This window comes from Lissotriton helveticus, chromosome 12 (assembly GCF_964261635.1).
Source record: "Lissotriton helveticus chromosome 12, aLisHel1.1, whole genome shotgun sequence".
NCBI classification, from domain to species: domain Eukaryota; kingdom Metazoa; phylum Chordata; class Amphibia; order Caudata; family Salamandridae; genus Lissotriton; species Lissotriton helveticus.
In genome coordinates this window covers 465,779,278-465,805,065 of record NC_136073.1, presented here as the reverse complement: position 1 = coordinate 465,805,065, position 25,788 = coordinate 465,779,278, and the positions used below count along the sequence as shown (strand labels likewise).

General features: G+C 43.1%; 1 protein-coding gene across 1 annotated transcript in view; it reads right to left on the bottom strand.

Moving 5' to 3' along the window:
• Positions 1 to 553: 553 nt before the first annotated feature.
• Positions 554 to 25,788, bottom strand: part of CETP (cholesteryl ester transfer protein) — a 110,477-nt gene continuing 85,242 nt past the window's right edge. Inside the window, exons 11-16 of the mRNA XM_078668641.1 lie at positions 22,352 to 22,519; positions 4,558 to 4,625; positions 2,612 to 2,654; positions 2,468 to 2,537; positions 1,461 to 1,546; positions 554 to 923 (exon numbers count right to left, since the gene is read on the bottom strand). Coding sequence (XP_078524767.1) covers positions 849 to 923; positions 1,461 to 1,546; positions 2,468 to 2,537; positions 2,612 to 2,654; positions 4,558 to 4,625; positions 22,352 to 22,519 — 510 coding nt within the window. The 3' untranslated portion in view covers positions 554 to 848. The remainder of the gene's footprint in view (positions 924 to 1,460; positions 1,547 to 2,467; positions 2,538 to 2,611; positions 2,655 to 4,557; positions 4,626 to 22,351; positions 22,520 to 25,788) is intronic.

Genomic DNA, 25,788 nt, shown 5'->3' with positions numbered 1-25,788 from the left:
AAACTGTTATCAGGCCATCTTGGTTTTGTTAGCAATGTGTTCCTTAATTGAGAGCTCAATGCCCATAATGAATCAGAGGATTGGGTGACCATTGGGGTTTGAATCCATTCAGGTTCATGTTGTTGAGCAGGATTTGGACTAGTGATTGCTTGTCCTAGGCACATGACAGGGATTTGTTTTGGGGGGGGGGGGGTTTGTGGGGGGGCTTTGGTGAGACCTGATGATGCTTTGCTGACAGAACCTCTAAGTGGAGCGAGGAAACTAAGTTTAGCAGGGCAGGAGCACTGCGGAATTGCCCTAATCAGATATTCCGGTGACTAATGCTGAATTCATGGCTGCTAAGGGAAAATCTGACATATTAACACACAACTCACCTCAGTGACTGTAATCCTACTATCCATGAAGTGTTAAACAACACAAAATGTATAAGCAGTCAAAGTGAGAAACTTCCATCCCCCTTTACATTCTTGTCATTTTATAGTTGAGTTCAGTATTTATCACTTATAAGTATGACAATCTTTCAAGGAAATTATGATTTAATATTACAGAAGTGTGTCCTTTAACAACATTTATTGTTTTTCATATAAAGCAATTAAATCATTTTACAAAAAACATAGTATATGTCAATACAAGTCAAGTGAAGATGGACTTTGTTTATTCATCCTGGTAAAGCCAAGATTGCTGCTCAAGAATTGAAACAAACACATTTAGAGTGTGCGCATAGGTATTTGAACTTGTACCTTAAAAAGTAGTTCCCACTAGCAGTACTCACTAAATCTATCAAGACAAATATATTGACAGGAAGCTAGTTCCAATAAAGCATAAGCAGTGGTGTAGAGTATTTCTTCTTATAAAGTTTGTTTCAGAAAATCAACAAGCAAATGGTGCGGGAACCCAAAGTCTAGTTGAACGATGAGGTAGCCCTAGAAAAGAAAGAGAGTGTGTTTAAACTATCTTACAGATGGTCTGCATAATATTAATTGTAATTGCATTTATATAGCACGTCATACCTCTGATGAAACGCTGAACCACATTAGCGGGTGGGTAGCACACAACACCACGGGGGAGTGAAAGATTGGGAAAGTTGAATTGTAGTGTGGACTATGTGGGAAGAATTTTGGATTTGTGTGAGTGATCACAGTGGTGCTCTTATCCTGTCTTAGGTTGTGCACACAGGCGTGTAATGAGAGGAAGAGGAGTGAGAAAGAATGCATGCACTTTACTGTTGCACCTGATTGAGTGGGTCTCGAAAGAATCCACCCAGGATACACAGAGAAGCTGTCCTTGGCATGCACTGGAATCAGGAAGTCAAGGCAGATGCTCAATATAATCATCTGGAGTGACAGAGGAGCTACACACCAGCATGAACTGTTTGTAGTCAATGTGGATAACCCTTAGCCAGGAGCAGGAAGACCACAGTCATAGTGTGTAAATGATACAAACTAGGCATATCTACTTACCTCCTTTGTTATGATTTCTGGATTTTTAATTTCAAAGAAATGTAATCCTTTACTGTTCATCAGAGCGGTCAGACCAGACTCGAGTCCTATCAATCATAATCAAACACACTTTTATGTTATGTGTGACATAATGTTATGTATATAGTGGAATGGCATATATTACTTGAAAATACTTTGATAAGTAGTAGGGTTAAGCTTCTGGCAAACAAAGTTAGGAAATACAAAACTGAATATGCCACATAACAATAACGCAAATGATGACATCACATGTAGCATCACATATGAATGGTATTTTAGATCTATTACGACATCAGTAATCACATCATGAAACTCCTTTAAGGAAGGGGGACTTAAAATATGCCGGTACAACATAACTAAATTCTTCACAGAAAGAGAAGTAAGTAGCAGGATTAGTTATATAATTCATAATAGTAAAAAATACCCAGGGCAAGGCTACTAAGACCAGAGTGAATGTATAGACAAAACATGCTTAGTAAGTTCCTATGTTATAGCATATCACATGAGGGTTATCCTTAAAATACTCACATCTTAGTCCAATCTAGTGTACCTGTCTTTCACTGAGAAAAGATACACCAGTGACAGGTCCAGTGGCAATTACTTAATTTCTTCTTGGAGGCTGCAGAAGTAAAATTGAAATCTCCACTGCCCTTTTTTTTGGTTTCATATTATTACGCTGGGCAGCAGTAGACATTATGATCAAATGTTATTTTGAGGTTTTACTAGAAATGGCTCCTGGCAAGCATCTTTAGAACCCACAGGCCAAAATCCCTCCATAATATTGTAGAGGAATTGCAGCTGCTAGATTCCATAGCATCTTTAGAGTTTCCTTCAGAAACTGGCAGATTTTCATTTACCATTAAACTTTATATCAGAACCTAAGTTCTTTTATTTTCCATTGTTTACGGCCAGCCACATTCAAAACCTGTTTTAACTCCCTGCAAAAGGAAGTCAGATACGTTGTTTACAATAAGGCTTGTGAAACTTACGGGAAATGACTGCTGGGATGCCAACTGCAGAGACTGTCCTCTTTAAAAAGTGCCGGACCGATCCTTCCTTCTGAAAACAGAAACAAAACATTTACAATGGGTTCAGGGATATCAGAGTAAATAGTTACCCTGTGAGTTACCTACCGCAGACATTTTTGAGGCACTTCTGTAATCTTTAATTTTAATTCTATGGAATGTAAGAAAGAGAAACATATTTTTTGGTTAGTGCATCGAACAGTTGAAGGCAGAATATCAAACATAGAGCATTTAACTTTGCATCGAAGATTATCAGACTCGGGCACAGTCATTACTAACCGGGCAGAAATGGTACAAGTTGGTAAAATGCCAGATATTTGGGATACTTTACATTTGTTCCACTGTGAAGCATTTAGAAAAAAATGGTAGTATTACTGGAAGATGCTTTGGAAATACCAAGAGAAGGCCCTAAAGTGCAGGACGATTTTTTTACACAAACATTATTGCTTTTTCGATGTATACCCAGTTAGCACTATTCAGTAAACAATTATTAAGTTATAACAGTTTACAGAGCTGGTAGGACAATGATCCCAATAGATGCCCTTCATTACGGTAGAATGCATGACGTACCAGAATAAAACAGATTATCATAGAGATTTTTCATTAGAAAGCAAGTAATTCAAACTGCAGGGGCGGCTACTCCTCAGGAGCGGAGGAGCGGAGGAGCGTCACCCCATCTTCTGCAAGCGCAGCAGTCAAACACTACTGCATTTATGGTGAGTCATGCACCTTGACACTTGGCCATGTTTTATTTAACCCCTCCCCTGCTGATGACGGAACCGCTCCGTCATCAGCCGCGGTCGCGCTGTGCTGATGACGGAGCAGTTCCGTCATGGCCCGCTCGGCACGCCTGCGCGGCGCGGATTCCGCGCCTGCACTGAGCGTTCTATTGAGCGGGGCGGGCCATGATGGAACCGCTCCGTCATAAGCACAGCGCAACCGACGCTGGTGACGGAGCGGTTCCGTCACCAGCATGCGCCTGCCGCTCTTCCGCCCCGCCCCCTTAGCACTGCGGCGGAATAGCCGCCGCAGTGAAGGGGTTAAGCTTGCCACCTCAATCAAACTGTGAACTTACCCGAACTGAGTAACCCTGCCCACCCTTTCCTTAACTGGACTACATCACTGTGGGCATTAATGATGTCATAATCCATAGCTGTGTAGTGGTATTGTTGCCGGCCTGAAATCAGTGGGTGCAAAGAGTCCGCCACGTGCCAGTAACAGTTGCATTATGTGCTAGGAGTCCCAGCCCGGTCCTCTAAACACTGTAACGGTGTGTTTGCAGGTTAGAACATTGGCATCTCTATGAAGTAAACAGAATAGAATATCAGAGGCGGGAAGTTAGTACTTCTGAATAATTACCTCCAGTTTATAGGACTTTGAAGGATTCCAGCAATGCATCCCATTCCATTGCTAGGGTTTTTTTCCGTAGACCCCAATATTCTTCCCGGTGCAGTGCTCCACTCTCTGCTATCCCCTATCTCTCCACCTCCGCCCTTCATTGGGAAACCACGGGAGCCATTGAGGATTTCCAGTGTCTTGTTAAGAGCCTTTTTGCCAGAAAGAGCGCTAGGTCTACAAAGCATGCCACCACTTTAGTTCCCTAGGGTCTAAGGAATAAGCCTAAAATGCAGTGGTGCCGACTGCCAATGATCTTGCTCGGTTAGTTCCAACGGTGTGGCCCTGATTTGTGCACAGTAAAAGGATAATACTGGCCAGTCCCATAACATGTGTAGGAGCTAGGCGTCCAGGGCATGACACTGGGACATGTGGAAGGCACCGCAGGGAACACTGAGGGGAGTCTATGCAGTGTGAGGTAAGCACAACGTAATGTGGGAAATTGGATACATTTAAAGTGGGAATTGTGGCAGATATTATGGGTAAATGAAGTCATTCCTACTGTGCCGATGTGACCCATGTAGGCTGTAGGTTGGAGATGGGATGGTAGAATATATGTTGAAAATGTTGCAAACTCCAAAAACTGTGAGTGCTTCAGCAAAGACTGTTTTGTACCTTTGAGATTGCCCATTGGTGTACCTCATAGCCTGGACACTTACGTAGCATTGGACAGGTGCAAAATCAGTTTCTTCTCTGCATAGGATGCTTGGATAGTAGTAGTAACCTCCTAGTGGGAGAAACAAAACATGGTGAAAAATAAAACCTCTAAGGTATTCAGATTTACTTATTAAATTACATATTCCTTCTCTACTATTTGTATTTTCTCTTTCCACTAACTAATTCCCGAGCCTTGTGTTGGAGTACAGCAAACTGTGCAATATTACTAGGGAAGTTCATCTGCGAATAACATATTGTTATTTGTAAAGGCAGCGACCATTCATTATCTGCGTAATGGTTGAAAAGGCATCATTTGTGAGAGAGCACAAGTTTGAAAAAAATGTATAAGTACGCCATATTTACAAGCACGTAGTTAGTTTAAACATGTTTTGCACACGAGTGTTTTATATCCAGGAGTGAAATATACAGAGTGGTTTATATTCAGTAGTGAAATGTATAGAATGTTAAGTAGAGTAACTATAATTATAACGGTGTGAGATTAATGTAGAAATGTTGGAATATATGTGAAAACCTCATGTTCTCATGTTAAAAGAATCATGTCCGAATTAAATGTAACTTTAAAATCCAGTATAATGTGTAGGCCTTAGGGCAATTCACAGCAAACCTGAACGTGCTGCTAAATTAATGTGAGATAAGGTTGACATGGTTCTTCCAAATGTACTATTGAACTTAGGGTTAAAAGTATATGCTTTGTAGATGTGTTATTTTAGAAACGTATGCTAGTTAAGAATGTTTGCTGTTTAAATCAAGTTAACATTTTAAGAGTGCAGGGACCTGCTGCATGTAAATCAAGTAGGCCAGAGCCGATAATGTCATGTAGTTTAAATTGTCATGTGCTCGTTAGGGAAGAGGTCGAGAGGAGTCCAGCACAGAGCTTTGAGAGTGTTTTATGACTAAAGATATGGTGGAGTCTGGAATTTGAGGCCCACTGCAGGATGAGCTGTATGCAGGTGCGAGGGTCCTAATCAGCTCGAATGAAAGGGACTTTGTTCAGTGGCGCCTTGCGCAGGCCTGTAGGAGTTTCCAGGAATTTCAGGGGGTATCAGCGCACTGAAGAAGAAGCCTGGGAACCAAGGTCAACTATAACGAGGGTCTTCAAGAGTACCATCATGGAGTTTGCCGCGCAAAGATGTACCACGTGAGGGGCGTCCCAAGGGGCGTTTCTATTGAAAATGTGATTTGGTATTAGGGAAAGAGACCCGGGAGGAGAGCAGAGCAGATGATTTTGGGAGCCTAAGGAAGCGGATGGGTAGGCAGATAGGCTGATCAGGAGAGACCCATTATCAGAGAAGAGAAAAGAGAAGTGCGTGATCTTCTTAGGAAGTCACCACGGCTGACACCTAGAGGGTTAAGATCTTGCTAAGTAGGGATGTCATTTAAAATAGTGTAGGGACAGACTAACCTTAATTTTCTTTTCTGTAATGACTTTGAGATTGCAACTTATATCTATTTTGACAACCCTTATGGTTTTTGAGCTTGTACTTATTATTTTGTTCTTCAGACTTAGATTATTCAAGAAGTTCATGTTTATAGTGATACCTATTTACCTTTTGAATCTCATTTTGAGAAGTTTGTATCTTCAGTTATCTTTGACTTTATATTAAATCTTTAAAACTTTAACCCTGGTCAGTGGTCATTTAGAGTGGTGTAAGTTCTTAATTGACTAACCTAGTAGTAGATTATCTTTTACTCAATGACAGGTACCAACGATTCAGTCGACTTGGTTTGGGATCTGGTAAGATAACTAGTAACCAGAAATCCCGCGTTAGCAGTTGGTAGCAGAGTGAGGATGGTTATCTTCTTGAGGAAGGTAATCTAGAGAGGTTAGTTTACCCCAAGGCCCGAGACGCCGAGAGACGAGCAGCGGAAGAATCGTGTGCCGAAAGGTGCAGACGGTGCGAGAAAAGCAGCAGTATCGGAGAGTGAGTATAAAAAGGGTCATGCGTGAACAGATTGCGGTGTTTTGTGTTGTATTTGTATTGTAATGTCTTGCGGAGTTGAATGCCTGTAGTGTGAATGAGAGAAGGTTGTGAGCGCGCGCAACCTGGTAAGCTGGTAACCTGGTAAACGGGTGAACTGGTGAAATCTTAAGTTCAGGCCAGAGCTTAAGTGGTTTTGGGTGTATCGAACATCCAGGGTAGTTGTCGACCATAGTACGGAGGTCACGAGGTACCATTGACCGCCGTGGATCCAGGATAGGGGGAGTGTAAGAGTGAGTGTATGAGTAACGGACGCTGGTCGAAAGTTACTGCGTGTGAGTAACCTATCGGAGAAGGCGATTGTTTGGAAGTAAACGGAAAGACATTTCGCCAAGTTAAGGTGACAACTACAGAAAGACTGTGGGCGTACAGTCAAGAAAGGTGATCGCTTGGACGGAAGTAATCATTTTTCAGAGTATGAATGGGATGCGTGCATGACCGAGGAGACGAGCTGAGAAAGGAGGGGAACTGCTGCGAAGGGGGGCGGGTGACGTCGGCTAGAGCCGCGCTCTGATTGAGCGGTTGGTGTGACGTTAGCTAGAGCCGCGCTCTGGTTGGGCGGCTAGAGTGACGTCGGAGGAAAGTCGCGTACGGATAGGCCAGTTAGTGAGAACGGGGCTGAGATTGGTGGAATATCATCAGGAAGTAAACGAACGCGGAGAAAGAGCGAAATCATGAAGTGTTTTAAGTGTTTGAAAGGGATTTTTAAACGTAAAAGAAGTGAACATTATTACGGGGAAGAGGCACCGCCGGAGGGTACACCAGCTCATTACATGGCAACGAATGTGGGGCTGCATACGATATTGTGGATTGGGGCTTGGAATAAGCTTACGGAAGGGAATGAGGAAATGCAGTTCCCGAGGTACGGGACGTTTAATTAGAGGTGTTACATCGGCTAAAAGCAACCATGTCCTCATTGAAACCCTCGCCCAGACCAACACAGTTTGAGGCTCTTAATGCATGGATTAAGGCAGCACACGACCGAAATTTGAACAGGCGTCAACAAAGACTGACGCGATCGGTAAGGGCAGTGCGAGATTCCAAATGGGATGAGGAGGAAAAGCGTTGGAGAGTACAGACTATTGAGGTGGAGAAAATGTATCCGATGAGGGAGGTGTCAGGAGGAGGAAACCTCATGGAAGAAGACGAGGAAAGCGAGTCGGAGGACAATCTGATAAACAGATTGTTAATGGATAGACCACCTCCGAGAGTGGGGTTAATAGAAGATAGAGGGCTCGCAAGGGAAGATGGAAATGACATAGAGGGATATACACCACTCCCTATATCGGAATGGACACCTATCAAAGGCGGAGAAACACCTCCAAACAACACTGTACAGAGTGTAGTGGGAAGGTTTGTGGTGCAGAAAACGCCAACCACAGAAAGGGTTGAGTCTGTGGGATTGCCAGACGCTCTTCAAGTGCCTGTTACCATAGGACCCATAGTTTCGATCTATAATTCCGAGAGAGATAGAGGGGAACAACAAAGGCAATTGGATAGGGAAAGGATTGAGATGGAAAGGAGGAATAATGTGACAAATGCATGGAAACAATTGCCAGGTTCGGTAACATGGAACACCCCATTAGACACAACTGTCGGTCCCAATTCAGAACAGGGAGGTCCGAGAGGACCAATGGATCTAAGGGGACCACGGCCAAGATCTTTTTCAGAGTTAAGAGCTGATTTGAGGGAATGGGACGGGTCCGTAGTATCTCCAAGTAACAGGACAAGAACAGAACCAGAGTGGGAAAGCAGGGGTAACGGGACTGTATCTCATTGTGGGGCCAGCGAAAGCAGTCAGGGCCGGGCAGGCCAAAGTCAAGAGAATAGAGGGGATGCATGTCCTACAAATCAGAGAGAACAGCCGGAACAAAATACTAGGATTGTAGAATGTGAGGAAATGTCCCGTCTCTGGGGGAAAGGAGGAGATGAGGCGGTACGGGCTTTTCAGAATAGGTTTAGGTGCCTTCATCATACACTTGGGGAAGACGTTCAACATTGGAGAAAGGAGAACAGCGATAGGTCCCGCCACGCCTCGAATAATCAGGAATCACAGGGAAGTAGGGAAGAAAGAGGGAGTAATGGAACATCTTACCCTGCATCCCGTGAAACTAGCCAGGATGGGGAGAGAGAGGCTAGGAGGCATGAAGGAGTGTTTCACCACCCACCCCGAGAAGATGGAAAGGCATGGGACTTAGAGAGATGGGAACAGGGGAGGACTCCCTATAATTCACCAATACCTAAACGTAGATCTCGGAGCTGGGATGGGAGAGATGCGGATGGAGGAGCTAAATTGAGTGTCTTGAAAGCTGAAATTAAGGCAAAAAGGCTTGATGTTACTAGTTTAAAATCAGATGTTGATGAGATAATAGATGGAACATTGCCTTTAGAAAGGATCGATTTGTATGAACAGGATGAGTTATTGTTCATGGCAAAGGATATTACTAGGAAAGCTAGAGCGTTTCATGAGAAATTGACTGATTTGGCAGATAGATATGCCGTGGATTTGTCTAGGACAAGGGCATTACAGAGTAACCACAGATTACAGTACGCAGACCAGGATCTAGATGAGAAGAGAACTACTGGATTAAAAACACACATAAGAGAGCTGGTATCAGGGATAAGAGTGTGGAGGGAACTGGATAAATGGGAAGAAAGGTGGTCGAAAAAGGGCACGGTTAGACGAAGTACAAATGTGATGACCCCAGAGGGAAGGGTAATGCATATGGAGGCATTCCCTTTGCGAGAAATATCAAATGGAAATTATGTACATGTGCCCTGGAGTAGAGGAGACTTAGCTGCATTCACCAACTAATTTCCGAAGTTGCGGGACAATCCAGTCGAATGGTATAAACAGGTAGAGAGGTTTGTCAAAATCTCGAAAGTACTGTGGATAGACTTGAACACGTTGTTTGACATCGTGGTCCCATCTGATTTGTGGACCCCGTGCAAGACTAGTGTTGAATGGCCAAATACTGAACCAGTGAGGGATGCTCGGACTAATGGACCGTCCGAGATTGTCATGCAAAAGTACGAAAGGGTAATAGCATGGCTGAAAGATAAGGTACCACCACAGGATATAGATTGGGTAAAGATAGATCGAACGAGGCAAGAACCGAAGGAGACCGTGCATGAGTTTTATGAGAGGTTGCTGAAAACATTCAAGCAATACAGTGGACTAGATGTAATGGATCCCAAAGATATAGGGCAGTTTGTGTCAAAGTTTGTCTTGGGGTTGAGACCTGATATTTGTTTGATGATACAGCAACATTTAATCTGTTGGCAGAACAAACCACTAGATGAGATTTTACGTTATGCGAGGTACTGCAGTGACGAGATAGATTCTAAAGCCAAGAATCTAAAGGAGAAATTGATGGTGGTGCAAATGCAGTCCGCTGGGAAGGGTGGCCAGCAGAAACAGGGGATGGGACGAAAGCCAAACGGTCAGAATAAGGACAATGAAGAAGGGCAGAGACCTAGGATAGACTTTGCCACTTTAAAGAAAACGACAAAGTGTCATCAGTGTCACCAGGTGGGGCATTGGCGACGCGAGTGTCCCTTTAACCCTGAAAATGGAGAGCTAGAAGTAGAAGAACAGGTCCAAGAAGACCCAGTGCAAAAGGTGACAGTCTCAAGCAGTAAGGTGGCCAAAGGGGGGACTTCGGCTCCACGGGCCCAATTCCCACAGCCACCGAAGATAGCAGCTGGAGGAAAGGTCTTTAAACAAATGCCTCTGTTTATCGAGGAAGAAAAATGTTATTACATTGATCCATTGACAGGACAACGGGTGAGCAGTGAAGAGGATTGTACCCTCGGGGCAGTTCTAGAAGTGGATCAGAGAGGGCCATTTGTTGAGGCAGAAGTGGCAGGGTGTCCCACTACGTTCTTAGTGGATACTGGGGCTACTCGTTCGACTCTGAGATCAGCGGTGGTTCCAGACTTGCCGATGTCAGGGGAAACAATTCAGGTGGTAGGAGTCGCAAATAAAAGAATGACTAGTCCGTTGACAGAACCAGTATCTGTGAAAATAGGAAATCATATGAACGAACATCAGTTTGTGGTTTGTGACTCGAGTCCGATATGTCTGTTAGGAAGGGATTTGTTATGCAAATTGAATTGCACCATATACTGCACCCCGCAAGGAGTGGAGGTACAGACTACCGACGATGATGCTACCTTTAAGGTGGCCAATTCAAAATTCTGTGTAGAACTATATCCTACTCTGACTGTAGAAGATCTCCCCCAAGATTTAAGAGATGTAGTAGCGTCAGAGGTGTGGGATTTCACAGGAGAAGATATAGGATTGATTAAAGGGGTAGAACCGGTAAAAATATTGGTAAAACCAAATGTTGAGTTTCCAAGAACGCCTCAATACAAATTGTCACAGGAAACGATTGCAGGAATAAAGCCTGTGATCGAGTCAATGATTCAACAAGGAATACTGAAAGAAATCGTGGGCAGTCCTTGTAACTCCCCGATTATGGGTTTGCAGAAACCTAGCGGGAAGTTTAGGATAGTTCAGGATTTACGAAAAATTAACAACATAGTCGTTTCATGTTGTCCCGTGGTACCGAATCCATCAGTGATATTGTTTCAAATACCATGTCAAGCAGAATGGTTCACAGTGATAGATCTTTGCCAGGCTTTCTTTTCAATCCCATTGGATGAAGAGAGCAGGTATCTTTTTGCTTTTAAAATGGAAGATCGCGTTTTAACATGGTGTCGAATCCCACAAGGATTCACAGACAGCCCATCCATCTTTAATCAGTTGTTGAAGAAGAATCTTGAGAATCTAGTACTGCCACAGAATTCGGTTCTGGTACAGTACATAGATGACCTACTTGTTGCGTCAGAGACAGAGGAAGCTTGTAAAGCAGATTCAATTGCCTTACTGAACCATTTAGCTGAAAATGGACATAAGGTATCTCCGAGCAAGTTGCAGTACTGTCTGACGGAAGTACAGTATTTAGGGCACCGGTTAGAGAAAGGAAAACGTAAGGTGTCACCAGAGAGGATTGAGGCGATAATGAAGATGAATGCGCCTACAACACAGAGGGAAGTTAGAATGTTCCTAGGAATGGTGGGTTACTGCCGACAGTGGATAGTTAACTTTTCACTGAAAGCAAAGCCCTTACAGAAACTGACGCACAAGGAGGTGAGTGATCCGGTACCATGGGACGAAGAATGCTTGGTGGCGTTCTTGCAGCTGAGAGACGATTTGTGTCGTGCTCCGGCTCTGGGAATGCCCGATTACGAGAAGTCATTTTCACTCTATTGCTGTGAGAGAGAGGGATGTGCTTTGTCAGTCTTGGCACAGACCCACGGAAATGCCCGTAGACCAGTTGCATATTTTTCGGCTACATTAGATCCAGTAGCCGCAGCGTTGCCCGGATGTCTCAAATCCGTTGCTGCAACGGGTGTCAGCATTGAAAGGAGCGAGAGTATTGTGATGGGACATCCAGTAGTGGTATATGTACCACATTCAGTTGAATTGTTAATGACCAGGACGAAGACGCAGCATCTGACCAATAGTAGGCTCACGCGCTACGAGCAAGTTATACTTGCCGCAGAAAACGTGACTCTCAGGAGATGCTCTGTCTTGAATCCTGCTACTTTGATGCCATTACCTACTGTAATAGAAGGCGAAGGATGTGAAGACCACGATTGCCTTGATGTGACTGAACTATGCACGAAACCCAGACCAGATATTGTGGATGAGCCATTGTCAGACCCCGATGAAATTTACTTTGTTGATGGCTCATGTTTAAGAGACGATACTGGTCGGTTGAGAGCAGCTTATGCTGTTTGTACCATTACTGGAGTTGTGGAAGCCGCTTGCCTGGAAGGAGTACATTCCGCACAGGTAGCAGAAAGTATTGCCCTAACTCGTGCCTGCATAGCAGGAAACGGGAAAAGAGTCACCATCTACACGGACAGCCAATATGGTTTCGGTGTGGTTCATGATTTCGGGCAGTTGTGGTCTCAGAGGGGTTACATGACCTCCTCTGGTTCGCCCATTCGAAATGGAGAATTTGTGCGATTGCTGATAGAAGCATTACAAGGTCCTGTTGACATCGCAGTAGTGAAGTGTGTAGCTCATACTAAGAATACAGATTTTGTGTCACAAGGTAATAGATATGCTGATGAAGTCGCACGCTATTGTGCGGAACAAAGTTATTCTTTCTCAAAGGTGGAAATAGAAGGTGCAGAAGAAAAGACTGAATTAAGTATGATGTTAGAAACTGTAGACACTTGGGAGGATTTAAGAATAATGCAGGAGAACGCACCTGAAACAGAGAAAAAGGCATGGGAAATAGCAGGTTGTGTGCGAAGTGAAATGGATTTTTGGGTTTCAGCAGATGGGAGAGCTGTGTTACCTGAAGAATTAGCTAATCCCATGGCGAGAGAAATACATGGTCCAGTACATCTGGGAAGGGATGCTATGATGAGAGTGTTTAGGCAAACTTGGTATTGCCCTAAATTTAGAATAGCAGCAGAATCAGTATGTAAGCGATGTGTTACCTGCCAACAACTGAACGTAGGCAAGCGAACACCAGTCACACTGAGTCACATTGGGAGGTCGGGGGGGCCTTTCAATAGAATGCAATTAGATTTCATCGAAATGCCAAGAGTCAATCGCCTTAGGTATGTGTTGGTGATTGTATGCGTATTTTCCAGATGGGTTGAAGCATACCCTACACGTAGGTGCGATACACTCACAGTGGCTAAATTGTTGCTCAGGGAGTTGATACCGCGCTTCGGGGTGCCTGCCTCTTTGGAATCTGACAGAGGAAAACATTTTAACAGCGAAATAGTGAAGATGTTGTGCTCCACACTGAATATCGATCAAAAGCTGCATTGTAGTTATCGACCAGAAGCTTCAGGAATTGTGGAACAAGTGAATGGCACTTTGAAGAATAGATTGGCTAAAGTAGTGGCATCCACATCTTTGAGTTGGCCAGATGCTCTTCCTTTAGTGCTCATGAGCATGCGCAGCACACCTGATAGGAGGACAGGTCTCTCTCCCCACGAGATCCTGATGGGGAGGGCCATGAGACTTCCTACAGTTCCAACTACTGCTCTATTGAATATTACAGATGATCTGATCTTGGATTATTGTAAAGGACTGTCTGACGCCATCCATTCTGTGTCCCTTCAGGTGCATGCAGTTGAAGTTCCAGCAGCGAGGAACCTGTGTCATGACCTGAACCCAGGGGACTGGGTCTTAGTTAAAAAACACGTCCGGAAGAACTGCCTAGATGTTCGCTGGCGTGGGCCCTTTCAGGTAATCCTGATAACGAACACCGCGGTGAAGTGCGGGGGGCTGCCAAATTGGATCCATGCATCCCATACTAGAAGAGTTCCAGCACCTCTAGAAGGAACAGCTCCCATCCCAGACGAAAGCCCGGAAGTGGAAGAAGAGTCGCAAGAAGGGATAGAGGCGGCTGAGGGGGTGTCAGAAGAAGTTGGGAACGCAACGGATTCAGAAGAAGAGCAAAGGCAGGACGGCAGTGAGACAGAAGACGCAACTGAAGGAGAGAGCAGAAGTGAATACGACTCAGACTCAGATCCGTATCGGAGCGACCAAGAACCAAGTGAGAGGACAAGGAATAGGAGAATAAGGCTTGGAGCTGCCACTTGGCCAACAAGGAGAAGAAGGCTAAGTTTGAGGTCGGCCCAGGAAGAAACGCTTACTCCTATATCCGAAGACTCAGATCCAGAAGAAGATATCCAGGATCAAGCCGAGGAGGGTCTTAGAAGATCAAGGAGGGTGCGAGTGCCTAGTAGAAGATACTCTACTCCCGACTGGACCTACCTTGTTGCAGATGTCTGGGAGACACAGAACAGGGAGGATCAGGGAAGTGGAACTGATCAGAACTGACCCGATCATCACAGTGCAAATAAGGTTTCTACTGCCAGGAGCGGAGACCGAAAGGTTGCTGACACTCAACATCGTTCATCCTGCTCTCCTGAGTGGAATAAGAAAATTGATTTTAGAGACAGTTGAGTTTCCAGTTTGCTGTTCACGATATCCAATATTGGAGGGAACTCTTCTTCGTTTGGAAATGCTTGAGCGAGTAGTAGAAATGCTAGGAGCGCTTATTGTTGTGGATTAATACCATATTGTGAATGTCTTCAAAGGGGCGCAGAACTGGAAAGGTGAAGAAAGTGATCTTGATTAGAACGGACCCCTTTGTAATTGTGGATGTAGAACTGATAGTACCAGGAGTGGAAATTGAAAAAACGTTAACTCTCAATTTCGTCCGTCCACTTGTCTTGAGCGAAATAAGGAGAATAATCCTAGAAAAAGTTGACTTTCCATGTTGTGGTACGAACTGCCCAGAACCTGAGGGAATGATACTTCGGATGGATATTTATGAAGACGTAGTGTCACTCCTTGAGTCATACATAACTTCAGACGAAAATAAGACTGTTGAAAAGAAATTGTAAAAATTTGTTGCAAGATAACCTAGCGCCGAGTGGAAGAAAAAGAAAATGGTAGGGGTTTCCTTTTAGCGGACGGAGAAGGGTTAGGGTTGTCTGTTTTACCGAATTTTGAACTGTTTTGCGGAAATAAATTGTCAAGCTTCCAAGTGTTCAAAAGAAAGACATTGCAAGAGAGAAAGACTTTGTTTGAAAAGAAGAGGAAGTGAATGCTGGAAGAAAGTCAAAAACTACACTGTTTGAGAACATGGAGGCTGGCAACCCGAACCGCAGGGCAAAATGTATAGCTGTTACACTTTTAGGAGTAGTGGTTTCTCTTATAATTTTAGTGGTAACTGTTTCATTCCTAGCGGGACACGAAGGGGATGAAACCGCAGTCAAGGAGGATAAGGGAGTATCAACACCGAAAACTACCATTATTAAAGAGAAGGGAAACATCAATGAGAAAGACAAAGCATTGTTAGATGCAGAAATAAAAAGGCTTCACACCGACGAGTCACAGGGAAATTACAAGTCAAATGCTTATGCTAAATTGCTTTATGAATATGTTGATGCCATGGAAGTAAAGGATTGTTACGTTTGTATGCAATTACCAGCTTCAGTGGAGGAGGGTATCAGATACCATCATCTTCCGTTGACATATGGAATAACGTGCAGTTTATTGTTGAGCATGTTTTATGGACGAGAAGGATTCGAGTATTATTTCTCGAATTTCGACTCGACATTGCCAGAGGTTCCGAATTTCAAGCATTTGAACAAATGGGACTACTACAAAAGCGAAGACAGATTACACAAATGGTTTATTCCATGGAAAACGTTAGATACTTCACATGCTCGAAGGAACAATCTGACTTGTCAAATATCAGAAGTTGAGAAAAAGTTTATAGCACAGGTAGATACTAGATACAGGAGGCAGAAGATTTTGAAAGCATCAGGACAATGGGAAACAGATTGGACCAAGGAGGAAAGGGCACATCAAAGAAAAGGTAGTATTGGTCCAATTGCTTTGGATAAGGATAAACGGGGAAAACTGTGTATTCACAGGAGTTACTCATATTATGAAAACTTTTATGTAGGTCAAGTCCATTGTGAACATGCCTTTCAATTGGAGTATTACTCTAAGAACTTTTTGAAAGGGATGCAAGCAATACCAAATGTATATTTTGTATGTGGAAGAAGTGCCTATGTGAAGTTACCAGATAATTGGTACGGATCATGCTATCTGGCTGTTGTCTTCCCTAAAATATATCATGTTGAGAATTTAGACACGCCTAAGAAAGAAATATCAACTAGATGGAAGCGAGGGCTGGGTGCAGCAGAAGTAGTTGGAGATGTACTCGGTGCTGCATTCCCTTTCTTAGGATTGATAATGAATGACATCAAAATTAGGAGGTTAGCTACAGTCGTAGATAGGCTATCTGCCAGTACTGCAAGATCATTGATGCTGATAGAAGGTGAGATGCAATCGATTAGGGCAATGGTTCTTCAGAACCGACTTGCTTTAGACGTTCTGTTAGCAAAAGAGGGAGGAGTCTGTAAGGCTTTGAAGGTCCAGGAATGCTGTACTTACATTCCAGACAATTCAAAACCTCTAGAGAAGTATATACAAAACATCACTGCCATACACTACGAAATTGAGGACCTGGCAAAGGTAAATGTGTGGGAAAAAGTAGGTCATGGAATGGGTAAAGTTGGAAGTTGGTTTGCCAACTTAGGAAAGGGTATCGTTTGGTACATATTGAAACCCATCATCATAATAGTGATTTGTGTAATCACTTTGTGGGGATTGGTGCGTTTGTATCAATGTTATAAAGCAAATAGGTTGCAGAGAACTATGAGGAAACAGGAGGAAGAGTTGACAGCAATGCAGGATTCTCAATACAAGAGTCTGAAAGCATTGGAGAGTATGAAAAGAGGTGGCACTGTCCTGACTTCACTTTGAAGGGTTCTACATTTTTAGTGTCTTGGTGATGATGACCCCTGAAGGTCATCAAAGGGGGGACTGAGAGAGCACAAGTTTGAAAAAAATGTATAAGTACGCCATATTTACAAGCACGTAGTTAGTTTAAACATGTTTTGCACACGAGTGTTTTATATCCAGGAGTGAAATATACAGAGTGGTTTATATTCAGTAGTGAAATGTATAGAATGTTAAGTAGAGTAACTATAATTATAACGGTGTGAGATTAATGTAGAAATGTTGGAATATATGTGAAAACCTCATGTTCTCATGTTAAAAGAATCATGTCCGAATTAAATGTAACTTTAAAATCCAGTATAATGTGTAGGCCTTAGGGCAATTCACAGCAAACCTGAACGTGCTGCTAAATTAATGTGAGATAAGGTTGACATGGTTCTTCCAAATGTACTATTGAACTTAGGGTTAAAAGTATATGCTTTGTAGATGTGTTATTTTAGAAACGTATGCTAGTTAAGAATGTTTGCTGTTTAAATCAAGTTAACGTTTTAAGAGTGCAGGGACCTGCTGCATGTAAATCAAGTAGGCCAGAGCCGATAAAGTCATGTAGTTTAAATTGTCATGTGCTCGTTAGGGAAGAGGTCGAGAGGAGTCCAGCACAGAGCTTTGAGAGTGTTTTATGACTAAAGATATGGTGGAGTCTGGAATTTGAGGCCCACTGCAGGATGAGCTGTATGCAGGTGCGAGGGTCCTAATCAGCTCGAATGAAAGGGACTTTGTTCAGTGGCGCCTTGCGCAGGCCTGTAGGAGTTTCCAGGAATTTCAGGGGGTATCAGCGTACTGAAGAAGAAGCCTGGGAACCAAGGTCAACTATAACGAGGGTCTTCAAGAGTACCATCATGGAGTTTGCCGCGCAAAGATGTACCACGTGAGGGGCGTCCCAAGGGGCGTTTCTATTGAAAATGTGATTTGGTATTAGGGAAAGAGACCCGGGAGGAGAGCAGAGCAGATGATTTTGGGAGCCTAAGGAAGCGGATGGGTAGGCAGATAGGCTGATCAGGAGAGACCCATTATCAGAGAAGAGAAAAGAGAAGTGCGTGATCTTCTTAGGAAGTCACCACGGCTGACACCTAGAGGGTTAAGATCTTGCTAAGTAGGGATGTCATTTAAAATAGTGTAGGGACAGACTAACCTTAATTTTCTTTTCTGTAATGACTTTGAGATTGCAACTTATATCTATTTTGACAACCCTTATGGTTTTTGAGCTTGTACTTATTATTTTGTTCTTCAGACTTAGATTATTCAAGAAGTTCATGTTTATAGTGATACCTATTTACCTTTTGAATCTCATTTTGAGAAGTTTGTATCTTCAGTTATCTTTGACTTTATATTAAATCTTTAAAACTTTAACCCTGGTCAGTGGTCATTTAGAGTGGTGTAAGTTCTTAATTGACTAACCTAGTAGTAGATTATCTTTTACTCAATGACAGGTACCAACGATTCAGTCGACTTGGTTTGGGATCTGGTAAGATAACTAGTAACCAGAAATCCCGCGTTAGCATTTGTACACGCTTCCTTTTTAGGAACCAAAATCGCAAATTTTCCAAAGAAGTGGTACACTATAGTCATTGCACTTGCACCGTCGATGCCTATGACGTCATGATGCATCACATGTTTCACATGACTCCACATGTTCTTACATAAGTAAGGTGCCCAATGGTTTTGTCGTTCATTTTTGTATTTGTTTGTCTCTTGTGTCAACCTCCACCTGTCCCTTGGTTCTTCTTTTGTGTTTTGCCTCACTGCCTTACCGTTTTGGGCACACATCTGTTGCAATCTTGTTTCTATACATAGCTTCCTTTGGATTTCATAGATGGGCCCTGATTTGGCAATCTGGCTAAAGTTGTGGTAAAACCACATGCCACTACAACTACTTGTACTCTTATTATTACCAAAAATATTACTTTAGATGTGGTCTAGATTGTGGAACCAGGGTTTCTGTGTCATACGTGTGGAGATAGCACCAGGGTTTTGCTGGTAATAGACAAAACTTTCCCCTTCTGATGCTGCAAATGAGATATTACACCACCTCTAAAGTGGGAATACCGCATCACTTCGGATTGAAGAAAAGTGTTAAATATGCAGCAATCCACTTATCTCACATTTAATATGACTTTTATGCACTGCCAACGCTCTTCGAGTGAGGACCATTGTACTTTTATCGCCCACTTCCATTATGTCCCTGCTCTGCACTCTGAGTTTCTCACCTTCATGCTTCATGTTGGGGTTCTTTGTTTTTCTTTCTTTCTGGGAACACCTTGTAACTCCCTTTAGGTTACTACTGCCACTTAGACAATCTGTTACCTGCAACAACATATATACCTGTTGGATACACCCTGCAGCGTCTGGATCCACAGACAGGTGGAGGCATTGATATCATTGCTATCTCCTCCTCCTCTTCCTCTTCTACTTACCCACCCCCTTGGAAATCAATGGAGCTTCAACGGAATCTGTAAAGCGACATATGCACCAGGGCATTTCTTGGAATCCACTACCCTGTCACTGTCTCATGTGAAAGGAATGGTAATGCAGTCATTGTAACCAAGGACTAAACACTGCAGAGCGTTTACAAACTAATTCTACAGCACAATACCCAATGACATAACCACAGTCAAATACACTAGAAGCACCAGGAATATACCTAAACACAATCAACAAAGCAGCAACGGCCAGCGAGATATCAACTAGTTTCTCTGCAACAGAACTAGACATAGGTGGTGCGCCAAAGATTTTCCAGAATGTGTCCTGCTAGAAGCTATCTGAATCCAAACACCCTGTGTTCCAATAAACCAAACACTCAAAAGGTGATGGAAGGAATACTTGCAAATAGTCTAACCACTGGCAGTCACTTGGGGTAGTATTCCAACCCATTGCTGTTATGCCCCACATCCCACCTCAGATTAGACCCAGAACCAAGCTGACTAGAACTGAAAAGGCCACATAGGCCGAAACGGGTCTTGGGTTGCTTGTGTTCCGGTTCAAAAAGGACCGGGGGGCATATTACCAACAACTAGCGATAATTATCGCTATGTTGGTTTAGCGGCGATATTTTTATCACCGAGCTGCGGCGATTTTTATCGCTTAGGAACCTTGCTATTATCAAGGTTTATCTCCTAAGCGATAAAAATCGGCCGAAATACATGAATATCGCTGAAAAGTCAGCGATATTCATGCATTACCGAGCTAATGCTCTTAGCCATGTTATCCACCTACCATTGGATAACATGGCTAAGAACTGCTCAGGGGCAGGTGTTAGCTTTTGGAGATATTCGCGCTTAGCGCGAATATCTCCAAAAGTTGGTAATAGGAGATAGCGATGTTAGCGACTGTTTCCAGTCACTAACATCTTGGCACGCCCACTTTGCATGTCATTAGTGATAAATATCACTGACATGCAAAGCGGGGCCCTAGATGGTCGCTATCTCCTACTAGCTGTCGCTAACTGGTGTTAACGACAGCTAGGAAATAGGGAGATAATTTTATCTCCGCTTTCTTGGCTTTTAATGCCAAAAAAGCGGAGATAAACCCCCTTGATAATATGCCCCCTGGTTTGGTAGCTCGGGCTAGAGTTGGACCAAGGTTGATTTGCATATGGCTGTGTCTAATCTGAGATGGCATTGTGGACAAAAATGAGCAATTGCCACTGGTTAGGCCATTTGCAAGCATTCATACCACCATCATTTTGTGTGTTTGAGCCAATAAAACCATAATCATTACAGGAGAACCATCAAGAAACATCAACATAATACTCTCATGCAACCAACACAACTTCAAGTACCACACAGCTGGCAACAGGTTGCTCTCCAGCAGCACTAAGCATAACCAGTATCTCTCAAGCCATACATGCAGAGGTTGTGGGGATGCTAAGCTCATGGTAAGTCTTCAGGAGGCTGGTTATGTGGCTTTCCATACCACAGCTGGATCCCTTGTATTGCTCCTTCTGTTACTTAAAATAATAAAATACCATAAATGTAATTAGATTAACGGGACTAATGTACAGGGGTACAAAAAAATTCAATTACAAAACTCAAAATCACATTGACAACAGAACATATATACATTAAATAGAGATCTTAGTTCTCAATGTGTATGTCCATCTGCAAGCTCAAAGCTGAGTCTGTCCTATACATAGGAACGAAAATACTCAGAGGAAACTCAATTTTAATATTCTTAAGGAGAATGGAATCGTCGTCGACGTTTCGGTCTTCGTTGAAACAAATCTGTGAGCCATCTACAGGACTTTGGGCAAGCAATCAATGCCCCTGCACCAGAAGTTACTTTGAGGAGCAGTAACTATTTGCACAATATGCAGAAACCCTGAGCAAGACCTTTTAGAATTATGAATGCTACAGAGTTTACTACACCCGGTAATTTGTTGGGTGTGATAAAGTACACACCCTCGCAATATTTTCTAGGTGCATATCATAAGATAAATGTACACAGTCAAACAATGTGTCCATCAATTGTTATTTTTGCATTTGTCACCCCGAGTGGGATGGGTATGCTCAGACGTGAGTCCCATGCTCTCCACACCACTGGAGTCAAGCTATCCAGGCTGATAGCCAGAAACCGGTCCTTGGATGCTTGATTCCGGTCCAGGAAAGACATGGCTTGGCAGTTCGGGCTGGACTGTTGCCATGAGGCACAGGGTCAAGGCTTATTTGCATATGGCCATGTCTGACCTGGGGTGGTGTGGAGTGCAAATAAACGATGGATTTAGGCCCAGATCACTGTACTGGGGTGAATGTATGACATTGTTCTGCATTCTGTCCATCAATTGTTGTTTTTGCACAGTCAAACAATGTCCGGTAAATATTGTATCATGTGCAATTTTTATGGGAGCATTAATATACATAAGTTATGCCTTTTCAAATAAAAATCTTGGTATAGGTCCTATTTGCTCTTTATGTCACCCATTACATTCCAAACCACAAGGAATACATTTTTACTTGGTGTGATAAATAGCACACCTCCCTCCAGGACACTTGTGATCAAGGCCTGAGACATGTATTCTATTCATATAAGTAGTCAAACCCTTGGAAAAAGTCCACAACACGATAGATAACATAGTTAAGGGCATATAAAGCATAAGGAACTAACAAAAGCGGCTTTGCTGATGACGTTAAATTTACATTTGGAAGGTGCAAACACCTAATATATAGAATCAAAAGGATTTTCTGGTTTGCTTTGATGATCAACAGGTCAAATTCGCATTGAACTTAAGCAAATCTACCAAGGAGGTCAAACACATTCCGCAAACAGGTTGGAAGCACTTACAGTAATGATATGAAAAAAGACTTTAAACACTTCTGGCATTTGGGTACCCATCTCATAGCATGCCAGTAACGCTATACAGTCATCGGACATACTTACAGTTTCAAAATAGAATGCCACAGAGGAATCCTCTTCCCCGGAGGAAACAATGAATTCTGCTGCCATGTTTGATTTCACCACTGTTCCTTCTGGGGTAAATGAAATGCGCGGAGCAGTGAGACTCCAAGCTTTGGCAATACAATCTTTCAAAGGAACACCCTGGAAAATCTGCAGGAGAGAGTGAGATGGTTTAAAAGAATAACATGCTTGCTGCTCTCCGAATGCACTACTTGAGCTATGGGTGTGGATGCCTGAAATAGGATTGATCATCATTTGCATGGAGGTACAAAAGGCAAAGTCATATTTAAAAAAAAAAGTAATTGTAAGAAAGTGAATTATTAATTAGGTGAATGGAAGTACACCAGAAGTAATAAAAGTCACTAAGTTGTTAAGTCCAATTAGAGGTTTCAGTAGTTTAATCCTGAGCTCAACCCCTGGTAGCTGTGTCAAAGAGCAGACAGCCTTAACTTAAAGCATTTGGCAGTACCAAAACAGTTAAGAGGTAAAAAAAGACATAAAAATCCCACTCCAATTTAGAAAAACAAAGAAAAATCTAATAAACAAAATAACACCAAAACGACAAAAATCGAAAAAAGGAGAACCGTAGGTATGAATTTGATAAGAATTAAGGTAAAAAGTGGCAAGAAAAAAATATAACACCAATAAAAGTCTATGGTAGTGGTTGACTTGGACCTAGGCACAATTTCAGACTGACCAAAATAAAGCGCGCGTTGGCTACAGCAAGCAGGTTCATCCCAGTTCGAGATTTTACCTTGGGATTTAGTATTTTAGATGGAGTTCGAAATCCTCCAGCAGGTCAAGGCTGCAGGATGTTTTTGGAGCTGGGTTCCCTGAGACCGGATTAATTCTCGCTGAGTGCCTGCGGAAACAAATCTACTGTTGCTGAGAAGCTCCAAGTAGTAGAACTCTGTTTCTTCAGCCCTGCAAAGTCGCATGTTGGCTGGATCAGCTCAGGTGATTAGTCTCTGTCCTCTGGGAGCTGAAGTCAGAACAGCTTTTCAGACATTGTAGGAACAGTCTGAAATCAAGTTCGACACTGCCAAGGGCTCCAGGACCTTGGGGACAGCACTTAGGGATAAAGACTCACTGAAGCAGAGTACACCAGCACAATACCAGCTAGGTCCAGTTGCAACTGGTTAGGTGGGCATTTCAGGGAAAAGGCGTTTTGCAGCATGTTGTGTCCCTGTAGCCTCACAAGAGGCCAGCCAACTGACACTTGGAGTGGGTTACTTCTTTTTCCTGGGTAGAAGTGGGATCAAGCCTAGTCCTTCAGGTCTACTCACATGTCTCAAACAGCAGGTGCAGTCCCTTATCTGTTCTTCCACAGGTCCAGAAAATGTTCTGAGGAGGGTGCCTCTGGGACCCACATTTATGGATGGCCCTAGCTAGTGGTTGGCGGTGACTCCTGGCTTCCCCCAACCAATGAGGCAGAAGTTCAAGGGGCAAACTTTTCCAGCAGTTATTGTTTGCCCTACTACAAACAATCCTACAGTACACCTTATTCCTGAAATCCAAAATGTGGGAAGACTTTCTTTCTTATGATGGATAAAAGGGTGGGGTTTAGCTCAGAGGCAATGTGGATGGTCCTTCAATTCCTCATCAATTTGTAACATTGTATTTACCACAGGCAAATGCACTGGTGGAATTCATAACCCGAATGCTGTAGAGATGTGTACAGAGAGCTTTGCAACAGAGGGTGCCCTGGGTCAAAGTTTCAAGGGATGACATTGTGGACAGGACACACAGGACCACTCTCCACAGTGTCAAAGGGATGCAACCTTATGAAGGTGTAAGGATGGGAAGTTTGAAACCAGGGAAGACAATGGTGAATGAGGAGGATTAGTGGAAAAGTATTAGGATAGCAAAACATCAGGAGAAGTCCTAAATTTGGTATGATCACACCCACAATGTGAAAAATGTGGTCTGAGAAGTGGTAAGTGGGAGGTGAGGTATTGGTAAAGAAATCCAGGTTTGTGAAGCAAGACACTTGTGGTTACAAGGGGCCCTTCAAGATCAAAGAGGTGAAGAAGAATTTGGTGGTGTTGGAAACAGGTGAAGTGTGATGTGTCTCATTGGGTGTGATCTACCTCAACAGGATCCTATCAAAGAAGGACCCTTGTGCTGACGCAAAAGAACAATCTGGCCTGGAATTCTATGTTGGTGGACGGATTGTGTGTGAGAATGAGATGAGTATCGACACTCTTGACAATTTTGTTGTCGACAATTTGTCATTTGCCTGTTTGTTTCTCTATTCTCCATTAATATATAACATTTCACTGATTGCTTTTGTGTGACCCTCTTCACACCTCTCTGTTAGAAGCTGTTGTGGCTTGGTCTTTAAGGTAGGGTAAAATGGATATATGTCACCGTCTTCTACAGCGGATTGCTGGCTGGAACCTCCTGAATGTCAACTGGATAATCTGGCCAAGCAGTGCAGTTTTGTTTTCTCTATTGGTGGTGCGTACTCAATAAAGCCGAACAACCTACACTGGCTGCTGTCATCTATGAAGAGCATGAAGTCAACAAAAGCTTCCTCCATGTAGTTCATCCCTGCTGAGAACATGCCAAGAACCCCTAAGTTAGGCACGCAGAAAGCATGTATGGTAACTGAACACAGGTGAAATCATAAACAAGCTACTGTGAGTTGGATTGCTTGGAAGGTTTTTTCTGTCTGTCCTCCAGATTAGGACCTCCCTTCCAACACCTCCACCTCAGATGGCCACCATAACTCCTCGTCACAGTAACCTTTGTCTGATACCAGGACAGGGAGCAGCCAGTCCTCTTCAGCACAACTGCTTCGAGTCTCATTAATCCTACAACTGTGGCCTTGGCTTGCATGGTTCAGAAAACAAAGCAAGTAAGGCTGAACTGAACTGTTTTGAACTGAGCTTTTGGCCTCTGAATGCTGAACAGCAAAACAGACTCAATAGAACCACTAACGCCCTCATTACGAGTGCCTCTTCATTCCAAAGGGGCTGATAACAGTATTTACTGGCCCCATTAGAATTATGACATTTGTAGAGTTTTTACGGTTCTGTGCCTTTTGACACTGACATTTTGCCTTCTGAATGTAGCCAAAATATCCATGGGAAAATGTAAGAGAAAATTAGAACTTACCAGGGGAATTAGACCTGTAATTACTGACTCCTATGGTAATTTCTAATTTCTAAAGAGACCCTCAGGGTCATACTTTGGATGGCCTGGATTTTTTCCAGCCTCTAGAGTTACAAATAGCCTTGGCTTTGGTAGCTCTGAACGGTGGGACAAATCTGGCCCATTTTGAGGGCCACTCTTAATGAGAGCCTGCATAAGGTGTGAACACTGTGTGTTGTCATATTTTTACAGCAGTATATGCAGACAAAATTGAGTAACTATATCTAAATTTCTGAACCTACATCACCCTCCATAAGACAGCG